We start from the raw sequence: 27784 nt of genomic DNA on the forward strand, positions 1-27784 counted from the left end.
AATAATGGCACTGAGAAACGTTGAAAGCACAACTGGTATTTAAGTAAACACACCTATTTTTGACCCATCCCACTTGACCAATTATGGACGGCTTCCGGGCCAGCGATATCTGCTCACGGATCGCGCTAATCGCCTTTCTGCTCACTTGTCGTGTTTCGGTAGTTGATCGGCGAAGTCTTGCCGCGTTACTCATGTCACTCTCACTCGAGTAGGAAGTTAGTGAAAGCACCGCTGTGAACGCACGAGATGTTTTCTCTTTAATCCAAAACGCCTTCGCGTTAAAGGGAATGGACTAAACGCCGGACCTGAGGTAGGGTGACCTCTCTTACAGTGATTTATTCAAATGGACGTCTATATATTCAAATAAACGAAAACGAAATGTTTCGGTGTTGAATCGTCCGCCTACCTGGACTGTCCCGCAAGTGAACGCGCGCGCGTTTGATTGCATTTAAATCGTTTCCGTGGTGCCTTTGCAGATTTAGTTTGCTTTAACGCTCCTTTCGTGTTTTTCCAAATATCGCGACTGACGGATATTACCCGTCTATTTGTTTCATAGCTGCTGCATTCTTCACATCTTTGCAGACAGACCCTCGCTTTATTGTTTGCGTTGCGGGAGAAACCACGTGTAATAATTTCTTAATTTGTCTTCAAAAGGGAATATAATATTGTGTCGACCCGTTCCTTCGTGAGTTTAATAAGCCTGAATCGTCCACCTGCTGGGACTGTCCCACAGGTGGATGTGCATGCGTTTCAATGCGTTTAATAATTTGTCGTATCATTCGTCATAATGCATCTTTTTGTTTCATAACTGCTGCATTCTTTACATGTTCAGCTGTCACTTTGCAGACACCTTTAGATCCTGGTTTCATTGTTTGTGTTGCGGGAGGGACGGCGTGTGATGATCTTCTTTTTAATTTGTATTCAAAAGGGAAAATAAATTTAATAAGATGAAAATATGTTCTTGGGTTGGGAATTCTCTCGCATGACCTTCCTTTTAACAGAGCGCTTGCACAGGTTTCCGTGAAAATGGATTGGTTGAAATGTGTGGAAACCGGACGGATGGATAGACCAGACCAGAAATTCTGAAAATGCACAGCGGTTGTTGATTCTGGCCTGAATTCCATACTATTTCTTTTGCTTTATGTTGTCCCTAGTATCTAAACATAGCAAGCATACACGGAGACAAACCCATCATATAGTGCAGCTGCATGCGGCTCTTGACCGATTGTGCAGCTGTGAATGACTGTACAAGTGAATGAAGTAATAATGGTTTGTAGACCAAAAAGAGGAAGTGAGTTTGAAGCATTATAAAAGCCTCATTGGATGCGATTCGGACTGGCACCTCGACGGTCAGCTCAATCCCAACTTTACAACCAGCTTTATTTACTTAAAAGTTAATGATTACGTGCGGTTTGAGTGAGGGCTTGCATCTTACGGCTAATTTAGCTGATGGCGGCGTGTCTGTTGTGCTCCATATCAGTGAAGCCACAGATCATCTTTTATCGGATGCCATATTTGAGATGTTTTTCAGCGTGATCCAACATTTAGGACCTTTAACGGCTGATTAGCCTGGATTGCGTTTGAGGTCACGTTGTCTTCGCGGTGAAAGCGTTCGGGAAATCCCATGTAAACAGACTTTGCAATATGGGTATTTTCTGAAATTTAGCTATAGTTCCTCGAGCGACTGCAAAAGCAAAACACTGACGGTTCCTCAAAGTGTCGTCCCAAAGAATAAATGGTATAAATGATCAGCTTCAGCTTTACGTACCGTACAGGGCAGACTCGTAACCTGCTGTCTTATATGTTGATCTAAATCTGACTATTTAGCATGATCAGTTTTGCTTTATTGAGAGAGCAATTTTGGCGCAGACCAAGAACCGTAAGTGGCGTTTCTCAAAAAACGGCACTGTGATATTTACCTAGCCGTTTCCTTTAAATCATTAGTTGGCTGTAATCCACTCCCTGCACGATAACGGCTCAGACTGTATTGGGAGATGCGTCTCCGACAGGTCCAGGGTTTGAGTAAAATTGAGTAAAATTCGTAGTGTTTTGCGAAAGTGAGACCGATTTTAAGGATACTCGGCATGCAAGCATAATATCCCGAATCCCTGCTTCCAGATAGCATGCTTATTCTTATTCTTCAGTGAATAGGAAACGCATTGAAATTAATATCATGCTTGTTTTGATCCTTCAATGAATAAGGAAATAAAAAACGGTGTTTATAGATTTTTATATGGCTTTACTGTCACTTTTGATCAATGTAAATTGTCCTTGCTGAATACAAGTGCTCTTTTTTTGGTAGAAAAATTCTTACTGACCCACAAACATTTATGTGTGTGTGTGTGTGTGTGTGCATTGAGATGTATAAGCAAGATCTTTAAAGAAAAGGAGTGGCATCTAAGAAGAAAGTCGCGGAAAGAATGCGGAAATGGCCCTCCCTCTTCTTTAGATATTGAGCTTCTTAGGAAATTTCCCAGCTGTAATATATCAGTGGACATTAAAATCCACCTGTTGTCTAAAAAGGACTGAAGTAAGTCAGATGCTGGTCCTGAGCTAGCGACTTTGCCATTGATGTCTCTAAACAAACCAAGCTCGCAGATTATATACCTTTGTTTTTATTTCTATTTTATATTAGTGTTTTATTCGTAATGTATTTAACCTATATATATTATAAAGCTATACATTATTATAATTAAGGTGCTGTAATTAAGGTTTCTAAGGATTTCTAGACTTGAGCAGAACAGACTATGGGGAAGTCTTCAAATTGGACAGATTTGACTTATATATAATATATATATATATATATATATATATATATATATGCATGCATGTATGTATATGTATATGTATATGTGTTGGACAATGGAACCGAAACACTGGCCAAAACCCGAGTTTGAGGTTTCATGACTATATTTGTGCATCTTGGTGGTCAATATTCATTAAATGCATATTCCACCAGAAAGAGCAAAGTGTGAAGGTTAAATTAGCAGAGCAATCGCACATCTGTATATAGAATATTGCGCACAACATAATTAAGGACATGTCAGAGTTTCTAAGTCTTTGTGGTGTATAGAGCCACCGTATCCAGGGTAATATCAGCTTATCACCATGAAGAACAGATCGCATCCAATAGGAGTAACTGTTGATGTGCGATTGAAGCTGACTGAAAGGCTCAACCAAAACTGTCCGTCGGGAGCTCCACAGGGTCAGCAGACATGGACGGGCAACTATAACCAAACCTGTGGTCACTCCACTCCACCGCCAATTCCAAACAACAGCTTCAGTGGTGCCAGCAAAATCTTGGGCTGTGAAATGTATTGTTCTCTGATGAGTCCACCTTCACTGTCTCACGGTGTGGAGAAGGCCCAAAAGAAGCTTACCACCCAGACTGCTGAGTGAAGCATGGGGGTGGAACAGAGATGGTTTGGGCTGCGATGTCACGCCACTCTCTAGGCCCAATACTTTTGCTAGACGGTCGATCGGGCGACTACCGAACCATTCTGGAGGACCATGTGCACTTAAAGGTGCCATGTGTCTGGGTGATATTTCATTAATACACACAGCAAGACTGGTGACCGAGCGCTTTGATGAACATGAAAGTGAAGTTGAACTTATTCCAATGCCTGCACAGTCGGCAGATCTGAATATTATTGAGCTAGTTTGGGGTGTTTTGGAAGAGCGAGTAAGAAAACGTTTTTTTTTCCACCATGTAGTGACCTGGCCACTGTTCTGCCAAAGCAACGGCTAAAAATCCCTTTTGGCCACTGTGTAGAGCTTATCTATCATTCCCAAGATGAACTGATGCTGTAATGGCTGCAAAAGAGATACAAACTGCTATATATATTTAACAGTTTGTAGAATTGTAGAATTAAAATTGCATTGGAAAAATAGAAACTATATTGGTTGGCAAAGCTTGTCATCTCAATAAATCTAGATATTGCTTTCTGTCTTTTTCTGACTCGCGCACAACACGCTTTTGCCCTATTTTTATAAGCGCAGCTTAAAGGATTAGCTTTCAACATATTATACGAGTGTTTGTGCATTTGAAATATTCTGATATGTTATTTTTTTTCCTCTTATACTACAAGCATTGCTGCTGCAGGTGGTTATATGGAGTTCTGGGTGCCTACAAACCAAAAAAGTCAAAAAAGCCCATCCCAAGTCTTTCTGTAATTTTTTTTTCAGATGGCGATCTCATTTGCATCGTTCACATTTGCTCTGAAGTTTAATACTTTCTTAGTTTATTTTTATCCCTAAGCCCGTAAATATGAGCAATAATAGCGATGATTGCCTCAGCCGAACACCTATGTCACCTGTGTCGCTTTTTCATTATCACGTATCTGTGAAAAAAAACATGATGTGTAGCTGTAAAGTCATATTATGCTTCCACACAAACAGCCTCTGGCTTGGATTACACCCACAACATGTTAGGCCTGTTTAAAACAAAAGAAAGATGACTTTAGAGAAATCCGTATGGCCGTGAATCATAGTGCAGATTTATGGAAATATCGACATACGTTCTTGATTGATTGTTCTCTCCTCAACTGAAAAAGGAACAATGAAAATCGTTTTGTTGGCACAGAGAATATTTGATCACCTATGGATGATTAACGTATCTGCTGCTTTCTTTTTAAAATAGGCTTCCCGGGACTTCTAACAAAATATAATTGTCTCTCAAGATATATACAGTATTTTTGGATACTATGTGAAAATGCATACGTGTTGAAGTGAGACAGTGCGCTGAATTTTAGAAAAAACGAATCAGCAAACAAACACAGTGTGCAAGTACAAATTATTGTTTAGCACGTTGGTCTCCTAACTCGCATTGGTCAGTGGCCACGGCTCTGCACAGTTTACTTTTATTGCTTTGTGTGAAATGGTAATGCTCTTTGCCGATGTCATATCCTGCGATTTACCGAGCTTGAAGCGGTTTAATGCACAAGGTGAGACCTCCGGTCTGCAACATGAAACATTTTAGACATTCTTTGTTTCTGTGACTTATTGAAATGGACGTTTGTGTAGATGAAACATAGAAAAACTATACGGTATATATGATAATATAATATTTTGAATACTGTAATGCATTGAGAGGCTACATGAAATGTTTGAACTTTTAAAAAGTAAAATTTTTCACACCGTTCGGCGTTTAAAGGAACTATGCATGGAAAAAGTTTGACCGATCAAGTCGGTGCGTGTAAGCCTGCGACCATTTTACTGTTAGTTTCTGTTAGTTTCGCATTAAATTATTTTCATATATTATCAAACAGTTCCCCTTGAATTCAGACTTTAAAGAAGAAACCGATTTAGTCATTAATAATCGAATGCACTTTCAAATCAACAAACAAGTCAATAAACAAGGCTGCATAACTTGGTGACCTCAATATATTAAATTGGACTTTATTTTTGTGATATAATTTATTTGTAAATGATGTTCTGTAGTGATTAATCACTCCAAAGTCCATTTTAGACAGATTAGTTTATCTCAAAAACTACTTGGCAAGATTGTTTCAGTAATATATTTCAAATCAGCAATAAACAACTCTTCTTTAACTAGACTTTCATTCCCGCTGCCACAAATACGAATTCTCTTCTTTATTTTTCTGTGAGTGATCAATCAATCAATCCCATTTTTAAAAAAAAAACTCATAAGTCCAGGAGCACGTGCTATGAAAGTAAATATGGCTTCACGTTGACTTTAAGCTGGATTTGCGAATGTATCATGCCGTTGTGACATTTTTGTGTTTAAATTCGTATTGTCCTTGCAGGTCTTGGTCACAAGCCAGCTCTCGTGTGTGAGAGAGGCGTTTGCGACCAACTAATCCACCTAAACACACACTCTCATGGAGGACAAAAAGTCAGTGATGGGCAGTTTGCGCCAAAAAGCCAAACTCTTCCGATACTCGCGGGTCGGCAGCGACAAAAACCCCAACAAGCCGGAGGTGAGGGAAGAGCGCCTGCTGGACCAGCGGATCAACACATCTGTGCTCAATGTCCTGCAGAGGAGTCGCATGTCCTCCCTAAAACGCCCTGCCCACCAGAAGCCAGCTGACCTCTGGACATCCTCGGCTTGCAACAGTAGCCCAAACACCCCCTTCGGCGTGACTCTGCGGAAGGAAGTGGGCGGCACCGGCCTCGCCGATTCGCTGGACTCGACCGGCTGGCCATCGCAGGAGTCAGTCACCGATGCCCCGTGCGAGGAGCCCAACGTCTCCAAATCCACAGATGAGATGGATCAGGTGCTGCGTCTGAGGGACACGCAGCTTTCTTCTTCGGAGAGCCTGCCTGAGGTAAAACACGCCTGTGATCTTGATCTTTCGGCTGGGTTAATCATCAAAGAAGGGGGGGGGAGTTTTCTGTGACTCTGCTTTAGGTGAACTCATGCTCTTTAAAATTGCATTAACTGCGAAGATCACACATAAAACGTGCTTTTTATCTAAATGCACTGTAAATAAAAAAGTTTAAATGCGCTGTAAGTCGACTCAAAACAAAAAATTAAGCAGCGGGGTAACAAGTTATTTCAAGTTAAAACATTTTTTTTTTTTTTTTTGCAATTGCATGCATTTCTGGTAGCTTTTACCGCACTGGTATGCTAATAGGATCGGAATGAAAACGTTCGACGGTGCACCGTTTTTCACCGACTCCTGTTTTGCCTTCTCACCTCCAGAGAACAGCGCAATTGTGAAAGGCAGTTCCTTTGAACGCGGGCAAGTCATCGCTGCAGGAACTTGTCATAACATTTCAAAGCGCTAGAATGTGGTAACACGCATTTAGAGCAGTCTGGTGCTTCTCCATTTGTTTAAAATGCAAATGAGCACCCGGGAAGTGTCAAGCTACCCTTACGGTCCAGCACCAAAAATAAACACGTAAACCAACATCTTTCATGGACAGGTGGAGGGAGACAGTTATGTAACGCTGCTTCCTCTTGCATTGGTGATCTTCTTTAGTCTTAATAGATTTTTTTTTTTTTTTTTTTGCTGGATAAAATGCGAGGATATTTGCCTTTAAGGGTGAGTCAGCTACTCGTCTTTCAAGGTGATTTGGCTTGTAATTCCTTGACGCAGAATCACCTGACGTTGAAAGATTAACTTGGGGGAGGATGAAAAACCCTACGCCGTTTTGTTTTTGTTGACGTGATCTTTAAAAGCTTTCTGAGCGAGCTGTTTCACAAAAATGTTACATTTGAGTAATGTGCGTTTTTTTTTTTTTCGAGGTTTCCGAGCAGTGGAAACCTGAATTCCTGAAGTACTTTGTTAACGTGGCTTAGCATTCATTCTCCCTGGGGCTAAGGAATTTTTAATAAAGATATTAAGATGTTATTCTAAAAGTATGTTCCGTGAAATTAGAAGTCGAACGATGCAAAATAACCGTTTTTGTGTACTGGAGACCGACTTTGGACAAATGAGGAATTAGTAGGGTTTTTTTTATGATCTAGAAAAGTGTTTCACTCTTCCGTTTGTTTTGTTTGTGTTTTGGAAAAACAGAAGCCGCATTTCAACAGAAATGTGTCAGACACGGTCTCCATACATGACAGTGAGCACGGTAATGTAAGTATTAGCGTGTGTGTGTGTGTGTGTGTGTGTGTGTGTGTGTGTGTGTGTGTGTGTGTGTGTGTGTGTGTGTGTGTGTGTGTGTGTGTGGTGTTTAAGTCTACTGTTCTATGATAGAGGATGTCTGGTAAAATACATGCAGCTGATGTTGTACTTTTAAATGTCCCTGAAATGGACCGTACTGTACTTAGTGTTCTTTTTCAAAGCTGACATTGAAGACTCAAGGTTTGCTTCCTGACCACGTGAAAGTCGCATAAAATAGCGTATGACCATGATGGTTGATGCTCGCTACTAGATTTTTATTTGACAAATGAACAAAACGTAATAATTTTTTTTTTTTTCATTCAGCACAAATATTGTTATTCCTCATATAAGTGCTTACATTAAGCACTAATAGTTGCGTATTGTTGTTCTGTGTAAATTAATTATAATAGTTTTGGGATAGCCTAAATTGTGTTTGTTTATATAAGGAATACTTTTGCCAAACTAGTCTACGTTGATTGATCAAAGGTGGAAGTGAAGACATTCATAATGTTGCAGAATATTTCTTTTTCAAATGCTGTGCTTTCTTTTTCTAAAAAAAAATACTGGGGGGGGAAAATCATGATTTGCACGCAAATATTAAGCAGAACGGTTCTTTTCAACATGTGTAATAACGGGACGTTTGCCGTTTTTATGGATATTGTGAAAATCATGCGAAAATTCAGTTTTGCCATCACAGTAATAAATCGCATTTTAAAATATACTGACATACGAAACAGTTTTTATTAAGTTTTGGATCTTTGTGCAGCCTTAGCGAGCATAAGGGACTTTTAAAATTTTACCAACCCTAAACAAAACAGGGGGAAAGTTTTAAAAAAGTGAGTAAAATGACATGAGAATGTCGAAGAAAAAAAAAAAGTGTATATTTGAGGAGGTGTAACCAGTCACCGCTTCTATCTATCTATCTATCTATCTATCTCTCTCTCTCTCTCTGTCTCTGTCTCTGTCTCTCTCTCTCTCTCTCTCTCTCTCTCTCTCTATATATATATATATATATATATATATATATATATATATATATATATATATATATGTGTGTGTGTGTGTGTGTGTGTGTGTGTGTGTGTGTATATATATATACATATACATATATATATATATATATTATGTATATGTGTGTGTGTATATATATATATATATATATATATATATATATATATATATATATATATATATATATATATATATATATATATATATATATATATATATATAATAATTATTTTCAGTTCACTAAACAGTCAAATTGATATATTCCCAAGTAACAAAGCAAAATTACAACAAATGTTGCTTAAAATTTTTATTTTTTTATTAAATCAGATTCTGGACATGAAGACAGAATCCGCTGGAGTGAATGAGCATCAGAGGGAAGCTCCCAGGACATATCTGCTCACTATATGCCTGAAGGAGGGCCGAGGACTGGTCATTAGAGACCGCTGCGGTGAGTGTCAGATATCCGTGTATAAACTCAACACACCCTAAAAAACAATACACACAACCCTGCATTTTAATAACCATCAGTGGTTTTTGTAATGGCGCTTATTTGTTAAAGGTGTACCCACCGACTGGAGTTAACACAGCCCGGCAAAATCCATTAACTTGATGTGTTTTCTCCCGTACAAAAATACTTCCTTCCGGAGTTTACTGTGCAGAGACAAATGTAAATAAGCTTTCGAAACATTGCTGCGTTTGTTTGAGTGGTCCGACATGTCTGCCGCTGGATTAAATGGATAGTTGAGATGAAAATGAGATGTTTATCTGCTTACCCCAAGAGCATCTAAGACTTGCTTCAACTAACCATTGCGTGTCAGTTTAGCTTTTTTCTGTGTATGTTTTTTTTTTTCATTATTCTTAAAGATCGTGTGCCCATTGCATTGTACGACTGACATACTGCTGCTGTTCGAGTTAAAAATCTTAATTTGTGCTCCACTAAAGAAACGCCTATATCTTGGATGCCCTGGGGGTAAGCAGATAAACAGCATTTTTTGGGTGAACTATCGCTTTAACCAGCAGCGTTAGCTCTATTTCCAACAACCCCTTTAGCCGAGGTTTGATTTAATTCGTTTGAGGCTGTAAGCGCGTTATTTTCAAATGATTTTAGCAGTTCAAATCATGTTTGCGGTTCTTTTCGATTAAATAGAAATGCTGAAGTGATAGCGAAAGTACGAACGCTAGTGATCACGTCGAATCGTCGGCTGGCTTTGACGGCGCCGGTGATAATGGGCGTTAAATGTGCTTTATCGCTCTTAGGGCGCTCGGTTTTGCTTTAGCTATCACCAGAACGTCTGCATTGCTTTCATACTTGAGCCAACATTCCTCCGAGCGCATTCAAACCTGTCTGCAGCCACACCTGAAAAGATGCAAGACGCGCCTTAGCCTTCAAAATAATACACTGTTGACTTTAGCGGCACATGATGCTCTCATCTAAGGCATGTAAAAACACACACGCGGGTGGAGACTAGGATGTGCGTTCGTATGCTTCCTCTCCCCGAGTTCATTTACTGCCGTTTATCGTGTCTGTATTGCGTCATCGCTACGTGGCTCACTGAACAAGCTCTTTTCCTGTTTATAAGCCTGCGTAATTTGCTGTAATTTCACGATTTGCGTTCGCAGGCTTTTTTCGAAGCTATCCTGTTACGTTTTCTTAATTATTCTCCCTTTAGAAAAAAAAGACCGTCCGGGAGATTGGGTTCCCGTTACTGACGTTTTCCTTCGATTCGTTTATTGGCTGTTTTCATAGGTGTGTCTGTTATGTAAGAGAAGCTTTAGATTTTTAGAGTGAGTATTTGCATGTTATAGCCGCGTTTGCACACCTGCCTTTTTATTGCGCGTGATATAGTCACGTATCACATTGCTGTTTTAAAGTCAACATGAATTGCTGATTGCAACTCATTTTCCTTTATAAATAATATCGGTAAACAGGATATTTAAATATACCCTATCGTTCAAAGGTTGTTTTTCGCCAGGGCTGTAAAAATTAAAGTAAAAATTCTTAATAATACAGTAAAAATTCAAATATAGTTTAAAATTGTTACAGTTGCAACCATCATTTTTAAGATAGACATATGTATGTGTGTGTGCATTTATTATTATTTATTTTTTTACAAACATGCAAGTACATACAGTATTTAAGTATTTTTTATATTAAATATATTTATACATATTATAAAATAAAGTATAATAATATGAATGTATAAACATAAATAGTATTGAATATGAAACTGTATGTATGTATATATATATATATATATATATATATAAATAAATAAATAAACACGGTACACATACATTATTATTTTGGATTATTTTAACCGCGACTCAACTTTTGAAAGCACTTTTTTTTTCCAAACCTGCATGAGGTTCGTTTTTCTGCTAAACACGAAAGACTATATTTCAAAGGAGGTTTTAAAGCAACTTGAGGTTGATTTTAAATGAATGATTTTAAATTTAAAATTTTTTTTTTTTTTTTTTTTTAAGTGTGGTTGATGAAGATGCGAAGGAGGGAGTAACTGAGGACAGAACTTGTTTTAACGTACTACATGTCGCCCTCTACGGGTGCAGCGGGGTTAGTTTCCAAAACCTAGTCAGCAAGGCAGGTTGCTTAGTACGCCCTTTCCAACCTTACTGAAGGCCCCTTTTTTCCCATAGTTTTTATAGCGCTCTGCCTGCCAGAAGTTGCAGCGTGCTGCAGCTCGTCTTGTTCTCACAAAATGATAGTCTTGTCCGGAAGCAGCCTGGTTTTGCCTCATGCACTGATGTTGCACTTAAGTATTAACCACATCCTTGTCAAAGCCAAACCCACACGCATGACAAAACCAACTGAGTTTACTAAACAGCATGTCATCTGATTGAAGGGAAAATGATGCAGACTGCACTTGTTTGGGCCAAGTGTTGTGCTGAAATACGAGGCCACGCAGTTGACTGAAAGGTCCTGAAAGGTGATACCTTATAAGAATACCTAAGGAAACATATTCATTGGGCAGATTACTATGTCTAAATTGTCAGTTATTTAAAAAAATCTTTGAATTTTAAATGCAAATGTTTTCTATCATCGTTTCATACATTTTTGACATATTTTGATTAATAAGTGTCAATGGTAATAAATATCTTATGATGTAACGTGGAATATCATATTTTGTTTGCTCTTTGAAGACACATGAGTGAAGATGTTTAAATATTTATTTTTGATTTTTTTTTTTTTTTCAAACATTGTAATACACATTTTAATATGCAATGAGTCATTTTAAAGATGTTTTTTTTTTTTACTATGCATTTTGGCATTTTCTTGGTTTTATTCGTTTGACATTTCAATCTGAACTAACTTAATGTGCCGCAAAAGGTCATATTGATTTTTCTGAAGACATGTGACATACTGTATCTCGAGTGTCTACGGGGGTCTTCTGTGATGTCATTTCCCGTTTTAAGGATTTCTTGTCAAAACGATCTCAACCAACTGTACAGCAGAACTATAAAGTGGGAGTAAAAATAAATTGAAATAAACATTTTTCAGGTTGGTAAATGTTTTTGAAATGTCTCTGATGCTCACCATTTAATTGATAAAATATTGTAAAATGTTATTACAGCATTCAGCATAATTTTTCGGCAAAATACACTTTTTTTTTTTTTAAGGATCATTTACATTTATAACGGTCTTTGCTGACCCCAATCATTTAAACAGTAATGCGTTTACCATAAAAATGAGACTCCGAAGCATGCAAATACTATAGCTAAGGAATATTAGCATATGGTCAGTAACGCATTGGTTTCTCCATAGGCACAAGTGATCCGTATGTGAAATTCAAGCTGGACGGGAAGACCTTGTACAAAAGTAAAGTGGTGTATAAAAATCTCAACCCTGTGTGGAACGAGACTTTCTCCTTCCCGATCCGCAACCTGGACCAGAAACTCTTCATCAAGGTACGCGTTCACTTTGCTGTGTCACGCAAGATAAGCAACAGGTGTGTTAAACGGTCCCATCCGCCCATGACTCAGGTTTACGATCGAGATCTGACAACGGATGACTTCATGGGGTCCTGCGGTGTTGAGCTGAACAAACTGGAGCTTGAAAAGTAGGTCGATTTTTGAAATGTTTGCATTAAAGGTTAAACCAGAAGTGTGTGTGGTTTTTACTTTTCGTTCCGTCTGGTGTAAAGAAGCAGCGAGATGGCGCTTTCGCTGGACGACCCCAACAGCCTGGAGGACGACATGGGGGTCATCGTCGTCGATATCTGCTTATCTGTGAGGGACAACAAAAACAAGAAACAAGTAAGCAACTTTAGGTATTAAAAGAGCCGCTTAGGCTAGCTATCTGACTCCACTGACTGAATGTTCGCTGCTTATGTATTCACGATATCTGTTTCTATTGTAAAGAGGTGGGCCCAAAGGAAAAAAAGGAGCCTCGCGGTGAGAAGGATTAGTTTTAAATGAGCTCTAATCGTTTTTTTTGATTCTAGAGTGGTTGTGTCAGCACTTTGTCATGAATTTATTAGTGCTGTCAAACAGTGCATCCAAAATCAAAGTTTTTATTTACACCAATATGTACTGTGTATATTTATCGTGTGTGTGTATATATATAAACACATACACACACATACAGTATGTAGTTTGAAAAGATTTCCATGCATATGGGTCAAAGACGAAGTTTTTGGAGGATAAAATGGCAAAATTTGGTTGAAAGAATATTACGTGTCATTCAGTGTAACACAATATTTATCTAAAAATTCAAGAACATTATTCTGACTTGTACACATTAAAATATATGAAAGAATAAGGAAGCATATTGAATGGTATTATGTTTTAAATAAGTAACAAATCTTACTGACAAGTGGGCAAAAGTTAGAATAGTGAAAAAAATAAAAATAAAAGATATCAACTAATTAGTATTGGGGTGAAAGTAATTTGTCTTTTAATGTATCATAAATTGGGTTTAGTAGTAAATATGCATGGCAAGATTGTTTAGCGGGTAAAATGTAGTAAACCAGGGGAAAAATGTGTTTATTTTTGGCTCAATAAAACAAAATTGCAGTTAATTTAAACATTTATTTAAAACTTTGTAAAATTTTATAGCAATATTACACTTACTGTTTTTATAGTTTATATACCTTTTTCATCTTTCACACACACACACACATATATATATATATATATATATATATATATATATAATTTTTTTTTTTTTTTTTTTTTTACACATTTTAAACTTTGATGAATTTTGGGGAGAAAACAAACAATTTAAAGCAATATTATAGTTAAACTCGTCTTTGACCCATATATATATATAGATGGCTTTTATACACACACACACATAATAAATGTACATAATTTTTTGGGGGGGTATAATTAATCACGATTAATCATTTGACAGCACTACAATCGATCCAAATACTTCCTGTGATGATATATTCAAAGCAAATAATTTCACAAAACAATGATTCTGCTTTTTCATCTGGGGCCAGTCTACGTGTTAATCTGCATGCAAGTAACGCAATGAACAATAAAACTAACCAAATTCACAATCAATATAACAGTGGTTCTCAACTAGTTTTTTGCATTTTTATCATAATCATACGTACTAATTAGTTAAGAACCACTGCAGTAATAATATCCGGAAACTCTATGATAAGTTTTCAATATGACATTTCAATATTGTTATTGATCCTCAGGGAAGTACAACGGAGCATAACAAGCGTCTCACGGAGTCTATGAAGAAGAGTCAGCTCTGGACCGGGATATATACCATCACTCTGGTGGAGGGCCGGGACTTACAGCTGGACGGACAGGGGGACGTGTTTGTGCGCTTTAAACTGGGAGATCAGAAATATAAAAGCAAGGTAGTCGCTGCGACGCGTCGGGAAGACCATTACAGCGTGTTTTGATGTAGTTGCAAAGTCCTTAACTTTAAATATCAAGATTAATACGGAGAATCAGTGCAGCTTTTCTGCTGCGCGGGATTCAAGTTTGCATCTGTCTTCGCAGAGTCAGGTGAAGAAGGTCAGCACACAGTGGAGAGAAAGATTCGACTTCACCCAGTTTCCGGATACGTCCAGCGTACTAGAGATTGAAGTGGTGGGGAAAGAGGGACGGAGATATGAGGATTGCTACGGACAGTACGTTTGAGGTTTTTGAATAACTTAAGAACGCGTCTGATATAAGCTGAGTTTTATTTACTGAAGCTGGCATGATTTCGGTTACATTGGAAATTAATTTTATGATGTTTACTTCGCGGTTGACGGTGTGGCGCCGGAAGCTAGAGCATAAGAAAAAATGTTTTTAAAATGCATACTAAAGTTGAATCCAACCTAGAACATTCAACGAGAATTTAAAGACGTTTAAGGCCTGGCGTGTCTGTGCCCGTTGCAGGTGTGAGATCGACCTGTCTGGGTTGCCGCTCAACGAATCCACGCTGTTTAAACGCGAGCTGGACCCGGGACGAGGCAGGCTGGTGTTCCTCGTCACCCCCACTCCCTGCACCGGAGCCTCCATCACGGATCTGGTCGCTCCTCCGCTGGAAGAGCCTCACGAGAGAGACAACATGCTGCTTAAATATGTACGTCTACAGAGTGCACACTGCAGGCTACGGCATAGAGAACATGTATAAAATAATGCGAAACAATGACGATATGCAGTCCTGATCTCTCATTTTGTCTTTCTTGATCTTGGAAAGAGTTTCAGAAACTCCCTGAAGGATTTGAAGGATGTTGGTTTTCTTCAGGTTAAAGTGATCAAGGCCACTGACCTCATGGCTGCTGATCTAAACGGTATTATTTACGATTACGCAAAGAGCTTTTTTTTTTTTAGCCGTGAGCATGGGCGTGCGCGTCAACAACCACGTCTTCTGGATCTTCTGTATGTGTTTAGGAAAGAGCGACCCATTTTGTGTCCTGGAATTGGGAAACAACCGGCTGCAGACCCACACCATATACAAGACCCTCAACCCTGAGTGGAATAAAGTCTTTACGTTGTCAGTATCAAACTTTATCGGTGTACTCTACCGTTCGTACCTTTATGGTCGGTAAGATTAGCGTTGGTTAGTGAAGGTAACGCTTTTATTGGATGCAGAGATGCGTCAAATTGATCTAAAGCAAAAAATGTACCGCAGGATCCAGAAAAAGATCAAATAATTTATTGAGCACCAAATCAGCATATTAGAACGATTACTGAAAAGCTCATGCGACACTAAAAAAACTAAAACCGTCACGTGAATGAAGCACTTTAAAACAGATGTAAATAGAAAATGTTATTTTAAATTGTAATTATTATTCACAATATTATATAGATTTTTGATCAATTAAAAGCAGCTCTCGTGAGCATAAGAGAACTTCAAGAACATTAGACAATCTTACAAACGTTTAAACAGTATTCTATGTTAAATATGTATTATTTTGTATTGTCATATTAATAATAGCATGTATTTCAATTCTCCGGTTGACCAGCCCAGTAAAAGACATTCATGAGGTCCTGGAAGTGACTGTGTTTGATGAGGATGGAGACAAAGCCCCAGATTTCTTGGGGAGGGTGGCCCTTCCTTTACTCTCAGTAAGTGCAGAACGTTTTTTTTTTTTTTTTTTTTTTTTTTTTTAGTTTAAGTTTAGAGCAGGGGTGTCCAAACTCGGTCCTGGAGTTCAGATTCAACCATGCTAAAACACATATGCATGTCTGAAGTACTTGATTAGCTGGATCAGGTGTGTTTAATTAGGGTTGGAGCTAATCTCTGCAGGACACACTAAGTCATTTACACTATCTGACACAGCTGCGTTTAAAATTGAACAGGAAGTTAAGTGCTGGGCGTCCGGTCAGAGGAGAACTGACCCCAACTGAGTCTGGTTTCTCCCAAGGTTTTTTTTCTCCATTCTGTATGCATGGGGTTTTGTTTCCTTGCTGCTGTCGCCTCTGGCTTGCTTGGTTGGGGACACTTAACTTCTAGTGATTTAACGTCGAATTGATTACAGAGACCGTCTCTGCATTTAATAAGAAATTGTTCACTCTCGTCATTATACATCCCTGTCATTATACTGTACAGTGCTTTGATGCAACCTGTGTTGTTAAAAGCGCTATATAAATAAAAATGATTGATTGATTTGACACCGGCCCTCCAGGACCGAGTTTGGACACCCCTGGTTTCGAGTAATTAAACATCATCTTAATTAAATTGGAATTGGTATATTAATGTGTTTTTTTTTTTCACCGCGACAGATACGTAATGGTCAGCAGGTCGTTTGTCCTCTGAGAAAAGAGAACTTGAGGGGACTGTCTAAAGGAAGCGTAGTGCTGGAGCTGGAAGTCATTTACAATTCTGTGAGTTTTGACTGATAATCACAACCAAGAGATTACACGCGTATTGAAAATATAGCATGATCAGCCAAAGAGAATATGAAACGGCCAAGTCGCATTCATTCATATAACACTTCAGATGGCTTCACAGTCACATACATGTATTAATTAGTGCTGTCAAATCATTAATTGCGATTTAATAAGCTCATACAAAATACAATTTTGTTTACAAGTTTACCTGAATTTTATTTTTTGTGCGTATTTATCATGTATATATAAATACACACACATACAGTATACATTTTTAATATGTCTACATTTAAATTCATATTTATATTGCAAAGAAATATATTTAATGTTAATTATATTTCTATAAATATAACATAATAATGTTATATTTTATAATATAACATTAATATTAACAACCTAATTTGCACGTGTATTTATATATACATAATAAATATAAACAGAACACACACATATATTATGCAAACAAAAACTTTTATTACGGATGTGATTAATCGTTCGACAGCACTGAGATCTGTAAAATAATTTATAGCTTGTATTAAAAGCTTGTATTAAAGCAGTTCTCCTGAAGATATTCGTGCCATTATTTAGCTCAAAAATACTAAACTCGAATACAGTTTAGCACCTGCCTGTCTATTCCCGTATTTGTAAAACATTTCGTATGCTCAGACACTGTACATTTAATGGGTTGTTTTGTCCAATGCCTTGGCCAGATCAAAGCAAGCATCAGGACCTTCACACCTAGAGAACAGAAGTTCATGGAGGACAATGCCAAGTTTTCTAAGAAGGTATGATGTTAAGAAATGTTATAGCGTCAGTACGGTATAAAATAAGCTGGGGAACATCCACACAGAAACGCGTCAATGTACGAGCTGCTATCTATCAAACTACCGCCAGGTTCTTGCCAGGAATGTTCTTCGAGTGAGGAACCTCTATCGTGCCATCTGCCACACCAACCAGTTCATCAAGAGCTGTTTCCAATGGGAAAGCGTGCAGAGGAGCATCATAGCATTTCTGGTTAGATTTATTCATTCAGTCAATTCTCGATTGTTTCACTTGATTTTTGTAGCATTATATGATTCGGAAGTAAATGGCAGGTAACTTTTTACTAACTTATGCTTTAGTAGTTAATCATTCCATCTGAATTCATGAACTGTTAATAGAAGAACTGGGATACTATGATAAGTCTGATGAAAGCCTGACTCCTGCATGTGTTTTCCTTCAGGTCTTTGTTGTAACAGTGTGGTACTGGGATTTCTACATGCTGCCCATGTTCATGGTCCTTCTCATTGCGTGGAACTATCTCCAGATCGCCTCTGAGAGAGTCACCAGAGACCTAGTGGGGGGAATTTTGTGTTGTTTATTAATTATTTTCGGGAAAATTGCACATTTTGTTAAGTCTTGCGGTGGCTTTCATTGCCAGAATTTTGTTTAGCATTTGTTTGTTAATACTGAATGTAAATATGCATGAAAAAGCGCAGTTTGCATATTTACGATATGTACCTCGTTAACATTTTAAAATGTTTAAAAAAAAAAAAAAATCCTTTTCAGGACACCATGGAGTTATATGAAGAGGAAGATGAAGATGAAAAGGTATAGTTCTTTTACTATTCGGAAAATGTCCTGCTTTCATTCATTCCGGTAACTAAGCATGACATTTTATGGCCTTGGTCTTTTTGAAACGTTTCTTCTTCTAGGAATCAGAAAGAAAAGGTCTGATGGAGAAAATTCACATGGTTCAGGAGATTGTCATTACGGTCCAGAACCTTCTAGACGAGATTGCAAGCTTTGGTGAAAGAATAAAGAAGTATGTGGTGTTGTCACCCCTTTATTACATTTGTAATAAATATTAAGAGAATGCTGGTTCTTTTATAATATACACTACTGTTCAAATGTAAAAAAAGATTTGTCTGATATGTATTTAATAAATAATATTAAAATTATAATTAAATAATTTTAATATTATATTATAAAAATAGAATTTTAAATTATATTCATTTAAATTAAATGAATTATAATTTTATTTTAATAAAAATTTAATATAAAATTTCTTTAACTTAAAAATGGCAGTATTATGAAATGGTAAAATTCTGAATGGTAGTGTGTGGGTATATAGGTTAGTAAAATTTTATCAAAGCAAGAAGAAGCTTTTTTTTTTCCATTAACCACTCGGTGTATACTGGGACCCACGGACTTCCATTAATATTTATTTTTATATTAATATGTTTTTTGAATATTAATATTAAAAAAATGAAGACTGTTAGGAACATAACTTATTAAATAGAAGTCCCAAACTACTTTTTGTTAATATAGTTAAGTTGGTAAGTTGATAAACGCAGAGTTTAAGCACGCAATATTCAGAAGAGTCAAATATTAGCCACAGATATATCTGTTGCTAGTCGGTAAACTAGCGTTCAGACAGTACACATATTCAAAACAATGCATGCACACAAACATTTGAACACCGTATACAACTTTTTTTTTGCTCCCCAGTACATTCAACTGGTCAGTGCCATTCTTGTCTAATCTGGCCTTCCTGGTCCTCGTCATGGCCACGGTGTTCACTTACTTTATTCCAGTACGCTACATTATTTTAGCATGGGGTAAGATAACGCCAAACAACGATAACTCTCTTTCAGATTAAGCAAATTTATGACGCATAATAAGGTTTCTGTAGAGATTGGGCATAATTAGGTTCTCTTATGTTTTTTGGGGTTTTTTTAGGTATACATAAATTCACAAAGAAACTGCGCAATCCATATGCCATTGAAAACAATGAGCTGATGGATTTCCTCTCCAGAGTGCCTTCAGACGTTCAGATGGTAATCACCACAAATAAGCTCCATTTTAAATCTATTATTTTTTTTTTTACTAGGGTTCTCGCGTCTTGAATTCCTCCTTATTTTTTCAGGCACAGTACACCGAACTGAGCAGCTGTAATTTCTACAGTCCTTACAGGAGAAGAAAAGCATCTCCTTAGACACTAAAAGGAGAAAACCTGGTCTCCTGAGAACATTCTGTGTGAAGAGCCTTTGAAGGTGCCAGTACTTGACGGCCAGGGAAAGATTTCAGCATGTATTTAAAAAGGTGAATTGCAGTTGATCTGCTTTTTTTGAGCGAATTGAAATCGCCCACCTCAGATGGTCCGGTCTTCACTGCTGGGTCGTGCTGAACCGCCTTGGTTGATAACACAGATGCATATTAACACTCACAGCAGCGTTGAGGGATGAAGAAATGTAAATGGCTTAAAGCGAACAGTTAAAGAGTATGATACACCGCAGTGGGCCTTAAAAGTTTAAACGACACATCGTGTACAGTACGAGTGCAATACAGTCCAATGCTTTGCTGTTTTATACTCGATGCACTTCCTGTCAAAAGTTTCGTAAAGACGTTTGTAAAGTTGCGTTCTCTACAAGCTTATTTTTGTTGAATTGAACATATATTGAAACAGTGTTTTCCAAAGGTGGTTTCATTCCTTTTGTTTTTATCTACTTGCATTTTAATTATTGCAGAATCATGCATGCATGGAAAAAAAAACATTTTAAAGCGCCTTTGACAGACTCTAGGTGTCAGTTATTTGAACTACATTCTTCAGATTTTTATTTTTTTTGTGCAATATGTTTCTAGACATACAGATTTTTACAGATTGACTTCTGCTCACGTGAGCGTTTATGAATATCACGGACGTTTGAGCGAGTATTTTTGTACTCTTTCGGTTTTGTATCACGGCCGTTTCACAGTAAACATTTACCGCATTTAACGGTGTGTTGGTGTTCTTACGATCTTACGTAACGGAGTAAACGCGGTCGGTGCTAAACGAGTTACATGAATGCAGATCTACAAGGAAGAACACGGACAGAAGCGACATAACGGAGTGCTTGTTTGAGAATATCCCACCACATAGTGGCAGTGTTTTCCTTTAATGAGATCCTATCCTGCACTTCATCCGTTGCGTAACCGGTCTGTCTAGCTATTTAAGGAAAACATACAGGTTTTAGCTTTTAAACTCCTCCGATTGTATTTAGGGGTCATCATTTATTAGGATCATAATGATGAATTTTGCTGGACTCAAAGCTTGATTTTCGCAACAGCTGAGAAAGACTTACAGGTTTAAAACAACATAAGGGTGCGTAAATGGTCATTTGGGGTTCAACTAGACCGCACTGAATTTTAACAGCAAGTCATCCATCGTAGTTTGAAATCTTGAAATCACTGTATCGCGTTTTCAGTGGAAATGTGGCTCTTAACACCGTGTAATTGGCACGTCTCTGAACTATTTTGGGTTCGAACACTCCCACCGAGTTCGGATAATGAGAGGGCTTCTGTGAAAGAGCTGAGAAAGTCTGACATAGTCTTACATTTTAAGGATGCGCAAAGAAACATTAGACTCGACAGACTGGGCAGAGAGACGTTTTCGTCCTTCCTACGAATTCCTTCCAGTAAACCACCCTTAATTAGCTCCTGTTAGCATTTTGCCATTAGCAAAGGAACGCAAGCTCACGTCTGGACGCGAGGATGAAACCCCATGCGTCGTCGAAAGATTAAAATGAGACGAGATGATAACAGGATCGTAACTGGCGCGCCTCTAGACACACTTCAGCCTGAGCAGAAGGCGACTAATCATGTGAGGAACGGCAATAGTTTGATTCAATTTTCCATCTGTCTGCCTATAGTAAAATGCCCCTGTTGCGGATTTCTGAAAATGACCTTTCATGCAACGTGTCGATGAAAACATCCTGCAAAGTTTTAAATAGGAAAAGTGCACCAGGTTACTGTCTCTCATAAGAAAGACTCACGTTTAAGAGCTGCGGACGACATGGTTATTGTAACAGAAACATAATTATAGATTTCTTTCACTAAAACACAGCAGAAAAAAGGAATGCTGCAAATATAGTTATTTGTCTAACTACCTATCTATAACCCATGACTCTGACTAGCTATTCATACCAGATGTGACCTTTCTAACATTTAGTAGTCTATTATTAAGCTAATCTGTAGGTTAAGAACATATTAGAAATGTGTGTGTGTGTGTGTATATATATATATATATATATATATATATATATATATATATATATATATATATATATATATATATATATATATAATTATTATTATTTATTTTTATTTATTTATTATTATTTATTTTTATTTATTTATTTTCTGTTCAAGATAACGTTTTAATTATTGTAGCTACATTGTTTTATTAGGCTATATTCTTTTTTTTTTTTTTTTGAAGTAGAATATTAAAATAGTAGTATAGAATTTTTTTTTTATTTTTTTTTAATGGGAAATTTTTTTTTTTTTTTCTGGACCTTTGCTTTGAAGAAAATATAAAGGACGCTCCTCTTTTAATAAATGCCCCTGATGTGATTACAGAAAAACAGTTTTGAACATGGTAATGGATCAAAACATAAGGTAACAGACTGGATGCACCTTACATCTTGCATTTGTTTTTACAGAGCAGATCGTACATTATATATTTTGTCTGTAGCCTATGAAACGGCTTTGTGACTATGAAGATTTCAATACATAAGGCCATTAAATGACACGACCGGACTCGAGACTGGACTCAGACTTCACTCTGATTCCAGGTTAAAGACTTCAGACTCGAAGTTAAAGACTCATGAACATCGGAAACATGTCGGAAAAGGTTAACTTTAACAGACGAATCCAGACCGGCTGAGGCGAATCACGTCTAGTGTGTATAGTAAAGACAAGCTTACTGCATCTATTTAGTTATGATGAAGATGGGGATATGAACTATATCAAATTTCAGTAGGGCTTAAAATACCTTTTTACCTTTTTTTTTTTTAGTTCTAAAGTAAAACGTTAATTCAGTTAGTGCCTGTATAAAGATAAATAGTGCCTTTATGTAAATTAGACTGTTTATGAATCTTAAAGGGAGTTCTTAAAGGGATAGTACTCAAAAAGAGTGCACCATCATTTACTAACATCTGTCATTTACTAACTATTGGGTTAAATTACGTATTTGCTGACCTTTTTTAAAAGTGGGATGTGAATATAATTACACTTTTTAAATTCAACATTTAACAAAAAAAAAAAAAAGATTGATAATGTTTGCTAATGTCTTATAGCAAAACATTAATTAATTAACTAATTAATAAGCTATTACATAGTAATATAATTTTTCTGGCCACCTTTACTTTGCCTCTTTGCACAGGAATTTTTTTCGATTTTAACCCTAAATATGATGCTAATTGTTACATAAATAATAAGCATATTTAAAAAAAATAATAATAATAATAATAATAATGCTGTCTCTTTAACACTCCCCAGAATAAAATGCAGTCGACGCAGTTCTCAACAGCCAAATCAGAAAAGAGGCTCATGAATATTAATTAGACAGACCAAAATCGACGTGTTTTTTGGCAAAGTTACTGAGAGAGGAGCTGTAAAAACATGCTATAATTAGCATTAAACATCTCAGCATATCGCAGTTATATATTAGAACATCAACACCTAAAATAAAACTCCAAAACCTTTAAAATAGCGGTTTGCCCGGTAACGCTGTACACAAAGCAGAATAATGGGACCAATCACCACAGATTAGCGTCTTTTGGAAAAAATGAGTTGTTGAACAAATCATTTGGGAGACCTTGAGCAAATAAGTTCAAACTTAAACTCATATTATAAGATAACGAAAGCGCTTTTGACCTTGCATGCATGTCAACCTGTTGCAACTCATAAAAGCAAAATATGAACTTTTTATTTCACCATAGGGGCACTTTAACAGTGTAAAGCCCTGTATATGAAATAATAGTCAGAATTTTCAGAAACTGAGAACTTTTTATTTAAATATTTAAAAATATAAATAAATTATATATATATATTTGATACGTCAGACTTAATATAATTTATGAAAAAATATAATTGAATAAATTGTAGACTGAGCAAAATAAATGCAGTTTGGTGCAGTTGCTTATATTTATACGGCCAGATGAAATTCTGTTGACTCATGTAAATCAATAAGAACTTTATAGGCTAACTGTATGCGTTTATTAGTTCGATTAAATGTTTAGTTTTATGATCCGCGTACGTTTTCATTATGGGGGCAAAACAATGCTCTTCAATTCAGCGATGAACAAATAAACTCAAAACCTTTATTTAAAAAAAATGTATTAAAAACTATGGATAATCGAGTAAAAAAGTGCTTCGACCAGCTTCATGTTTAAATATTACTAAAAATTTTTACTTAAAAAATTAGAATAGGTTTATCAGGAAAATGGCATAAAGCTTGACAAAAATCCACGTACTTCCAAAAAAAATGCAAACTATCAATCAAACAGCAGAAGGCAGGCATATAGTACATTGTGTATAGTATGTATTGCATAGAAGTTTTGATCATGTTTATAATTAAGATGTCTAAGATTTGCGTCACAATTCCAGGTTCAGGCCAGACTTGCAGTAAATCTCAAAATGAGACTTTATAGGGTTAATTTTAACCTCTATGTATGTGTAGATGCTAAGGTGAACAATAACACCAATTGAAGCTGTGCATAGCAAAATATCTGAGGTGGTGTTTTCTTGCTCTTTGTCTCTCAAGTCGGACGAGTTACGCAATTAAAAGAAAAACACAAACTAGAGAAAGATTCCATCTGCTGTCCGGCCTATGAAGGGAGCTCCACAGCGGCCCCTAAAGAGCCCAGAAACAGCCTCCTTTCTCCCTTCTCCTCACAAGACACGCTGGGTAGCAGATGGGGCTTCGTTCCCCGAGGAAGAAGTGAAGGGGGGAGAGGAGGGGTCCAAACACCTACAGCATTCCCCTCTCCTCTGCCTTTCTCCAAGCTAAAGGAATCTAGGCCAGACGCACGGAAGAAAGAGAGAGAGAAAGTGAAGTGGACAAGGCCTTTTCGGGGCATTGTGGGAGTAAAGGTATTACGCCAGAGGCTTTCTGGGCTGACGTTAGACAGCGATCCAGATCTAATCGAATTTGACAATCGGTAATTCTGGAGATACCTGAACACCGTAGCGACCGATAAAGCAGAGCGGCAACCAAGCTCTGCGATTAAAAGTAGGATGTAGCCTATAAATGCGTACTAGTTCATCTGCATGTGTACAGCGTTTCTGCACAGGACAGAAATACAGGAGGAGGTTGACTTAACATGATAAAAATAACTCTAGGTACTATTTTGAAAAGTAACTTGTGGACCGTAATCCTTATGGACAGAACCATTTATATTTTGTTGTAAGAGAGTCAGCAGAGACATGACAGGCATTGCATGCTATTCTCTTACTGTTTTGTCTTGATTTTCTTGTACATGATGGCATGATAAGGAGTCTTTTAATGTTAGAGAAGGGGATGCGGAGGTAAAATTTAGAAATGATGTGTTTATGTGAAGAGGAGGGGGACAGAATTGAGACACGTACGGTCCGAATTTTGAGAGGAAAAGTCAGAATTGTGAAGATTTTGGTATATTTTTGGTTGTGTGAGAAAAATTCTGACATTTAAAAATTAATAAATTAATCTGACATTTAATTAATTAATAATTTTTAAAGTACTGTTGAGGAAACATGCTTCATGTCAGGTGGCTTTTTAACTAAACAGATCACGTTATCACTTATTTTGCGCACCAGTTTTTTTTTTTATGGTGTCTATTTCATGTTTACTCGCATCGAACCAGCACATTAAATAAATAAATGAATATGCTTGGTCCCTTTAAAGGTTACATTATGACAGCAATAAACACACACACACCTTCCTTCACTGATTACAAAATGATGGAGACACACGCGTGTCATCTAACCTGAACATTTAAACCTCTTCCTGTTCAAAACCTCCTGACTTCGTTCCACTTACATTTCCTTGCAGGACATTGATAGCAGTTAAACTTTGAGAGGATTAGACTTAACCCCTTTAGTTCCAGGCCGGCGAGCAATCATTTGAAGTGAAGTGTTCTTGCATTTCTGCGTTTAATGTTTGACAGGGCATTCCCGTGATGTGTTCTGGGCCTCAGACACAGATAATCCTGTGCACTTTAATTATAAAGCGCCGGCCTTTGGTCTCTGCTGCTGAGCGAAGGCGGGTAAGACCTGAAACGGCTCCTGAAGGACAGTGTTGTGTCCGTCTTTTAAATCTAAATCAGTGTTCGTTTGTTTATTGCTCGATGATCAGGGTTAGTCTTTTGGACAAACGGACAACTTCTGCCAGAAGCTGAGGTCAGATTGCTCAAAGGTCAGCTAGACGTTCATTTTCTCAATAGATAAATGCATGTTATCATGCACCTTTTTAACGGACACTTCTGTTCAAGTACAATTAATGCACAAGGCCTGAAAACTATCCAAATCTGACCCCGACAACAGCCAACATTACTCCAATTAGATCATTAGGTCTAGAAATGATTTGCTTTATTATTTGCTTTAAATAAAGTGAAATTCTGTGGTGAAACAAATGGCCAAATCCAGTAATTCTGAATGCAATTTACAGTAATTTAAATACAGTAATAATAATAAAAAAAGAGTAATGTTTTTTTCCTCACATTTCAGATTTATTTACTCACTATTTTAATAATGAAAAAAGGAGTAATATTTTTGCATATTTTTTTTCTCACATTTCTGACTTATTTTACTCACTATTTAAATAATTAAAAAAAGGAGTAATATTTTTGCATATTTTTTTCTCACATTTCAGACTTATTTTACTCACTATTTTAGTAATGAAAAAAAGGAGTCATATTTTTGCATATTTTTTCTCACATTTCAGACTTATTTTTCTCACTATTTTAATAATAAAAAAGAGAAATATTTTTGCATATTTTTTTCCTCACATTTCAGACTTATTTTACTCACTATTTTAATAATAATAAAAAAGGAGTAATATTTTTGCATATTTTTTCTCACATTTCAGACTTATTTTACTCACTATTTTAATAATAATAAAAGAGTAATATTTTTGCATATTTTTTCTCACATTTCAGACTTATTTTACTCACTATTTTAATAATAAAAAAGAGTAATATTTTTGCATATTTTTTCCTCACATTTCAGACTTATTTTACTCACTATTTTAATAATAATAAAAAAGGAGTAATATTTTTGCATATTTTTTTTCTCACATTTCAGACTTATTTTACTCACTATTTTAATAATAATAAAAAAGGAGTAATATTTTTGCATATTTTTTTCTCACATTTCAGACTTATTTTACTCACTATTTTAATAATGAAAAAAAAGGAGTAATATTTTTGCATATTTTTTTTTCTCACATTTCAGACTTATTTTACTCACGTTTCAGAATAGAGTTCAGAATAGCGAGATATAAACATTTCGCAAATAAAACTAAAACGTAATGCACAAAAACTGAAATCAGAAATCAAAAATGAAATACGTTTATGTATGATGTTTCAAAACCTTTAATGAAGGCAGCTCGTCGTTTTAGTCTATCATTACAATTGTACGAGTTCACGAGAAATGCTAACAAACTGTCTGAAATGTCGTGTATGATGAGGGACGCTGAAATGTGCTGCAGCTCTGGTTGTTAGAGATATACACAGATCATTAGAGGTTGGAGGATGGAGGTCTTAACAATGTCTTTAATGCCACTGGAGCGTAGGGACAGTGTGTTCCCTTCACACCCCTTCATTAGTTCAATGTGCCCTCATTTCTGCAGCAATTGTCCCCTATAGTTTGGCACGAGGTCGTGGATATATATATATATATATATATATATATATATATATATAGCACTCATTTTAACAGTAATGCATGGATATAAAGAGAGCCATATCGAAAATGTTTGGGCTTAATGTTTAAGGAACGATGTGATAGATGTTGTGAAATTATTAGAATTTAAATGATTAAATTATTCATTAATATATTTTAAAATAGAATTTATTCCTGTGATGCAAAGCTACATTTTCAGCATCGTTCTCCAGTCT

General features: G+C 36.6%; 1 protein-coding gene across 7 annotated transcripts; it reads left to right on the forward strand.

Moving 5' to 3' along the window:
* Positions 1–98: 98 nt before the first annotated feature.
* mctp2b (multiple C2 domains, transmembrane 2b) lies at positions 99–20646 on the forward strand. Of its 7 annotated transcripts, none has more exons than XM_043245807.1 (23): positions 100–310; positions 5766–6287; positions 7482–7544; positions 8910–9030; positions 12364–12506; positions 12582–12658; positions 12746–12854; positions 12960–12992; positions 14252–14419; positions 14565–14695; positions 14949–15135; positions 15253–15346; positions 15447–15549; positions 16022–16124; positions 16782–16883; positions 17600–17674; positions 17784–17903; positions 18112–18225; positions 18438–18479; positions 18584–18693; positions 19380–19489; positions 19611–19708; positions 19798–20646. In XM_043245807.1, the coding sequence occupies exons 2-23, from the start codon at positions 5841–5843 to the stop codon at positions 19864–19866; spliced, it is 2619 nt and encodes an 872-aa protein (XP_043101742.1). In that variant the 5' UTR covers positions 100–310; positions 5766–5840; the 3' UTR covers positions 19867–20646. The 7 variants fall into 7 exon arrangements, with proteins under 7 accessions (XP_043101745.1, XP_043101742.1, XP_043101741.1 ...); XM_043245806.1 differs by having other exon boundaries at positions 101–310; positions 12743–12854; XM_043245809.1 differs by lacking the exon at positions 12960–12992 and having other exon boundaries at positions 101–310.
* The last annotated feature ends 7138 nt before the right edge of the window (positions 20647–27784 follow it).

This window comes from Puntigrus tetrazona, chromosome 7, assembly GCF_018831695.1.
Source record: "Puntigrus tetrazona isolate hp1 chromosome 7, ASM1883169v1, whole genome shotgun sequence".
In the NCBI taxonomy this organism is placed as follows: Eukaryota; Metazoa; Chordata; class Actinopteri; order Cypriniformes; family Cyprinidae; genus Puntigrus; species Puntigrus tetrazona.

Excerpts from the sequence above, each read along its gene's own strand:
- mctp2b (XM_043245806.1), top strand. The coding sequence starts at position 5,841 with ATGGAGGACAAAAAGTCAGTGATGGGCAGTTTGCGCCAAAAAGCCAAA. Across the intron at positions 12,507-12,581 it reads ACCAGAAACTCTTCATCAAG|GTTTACGATCGAGATCTGAC; the intron begins GTACGCGTTCAC and ends CCCATGACTCAG. Across the intron at positions 16,125-16,781 it reads TGGCCCTTCCTTTACTCTCA|ATACGTAATGGTCAGCAGGT; the intron begins GTAAGTGCAGAA and ends TCACCGCGACAG.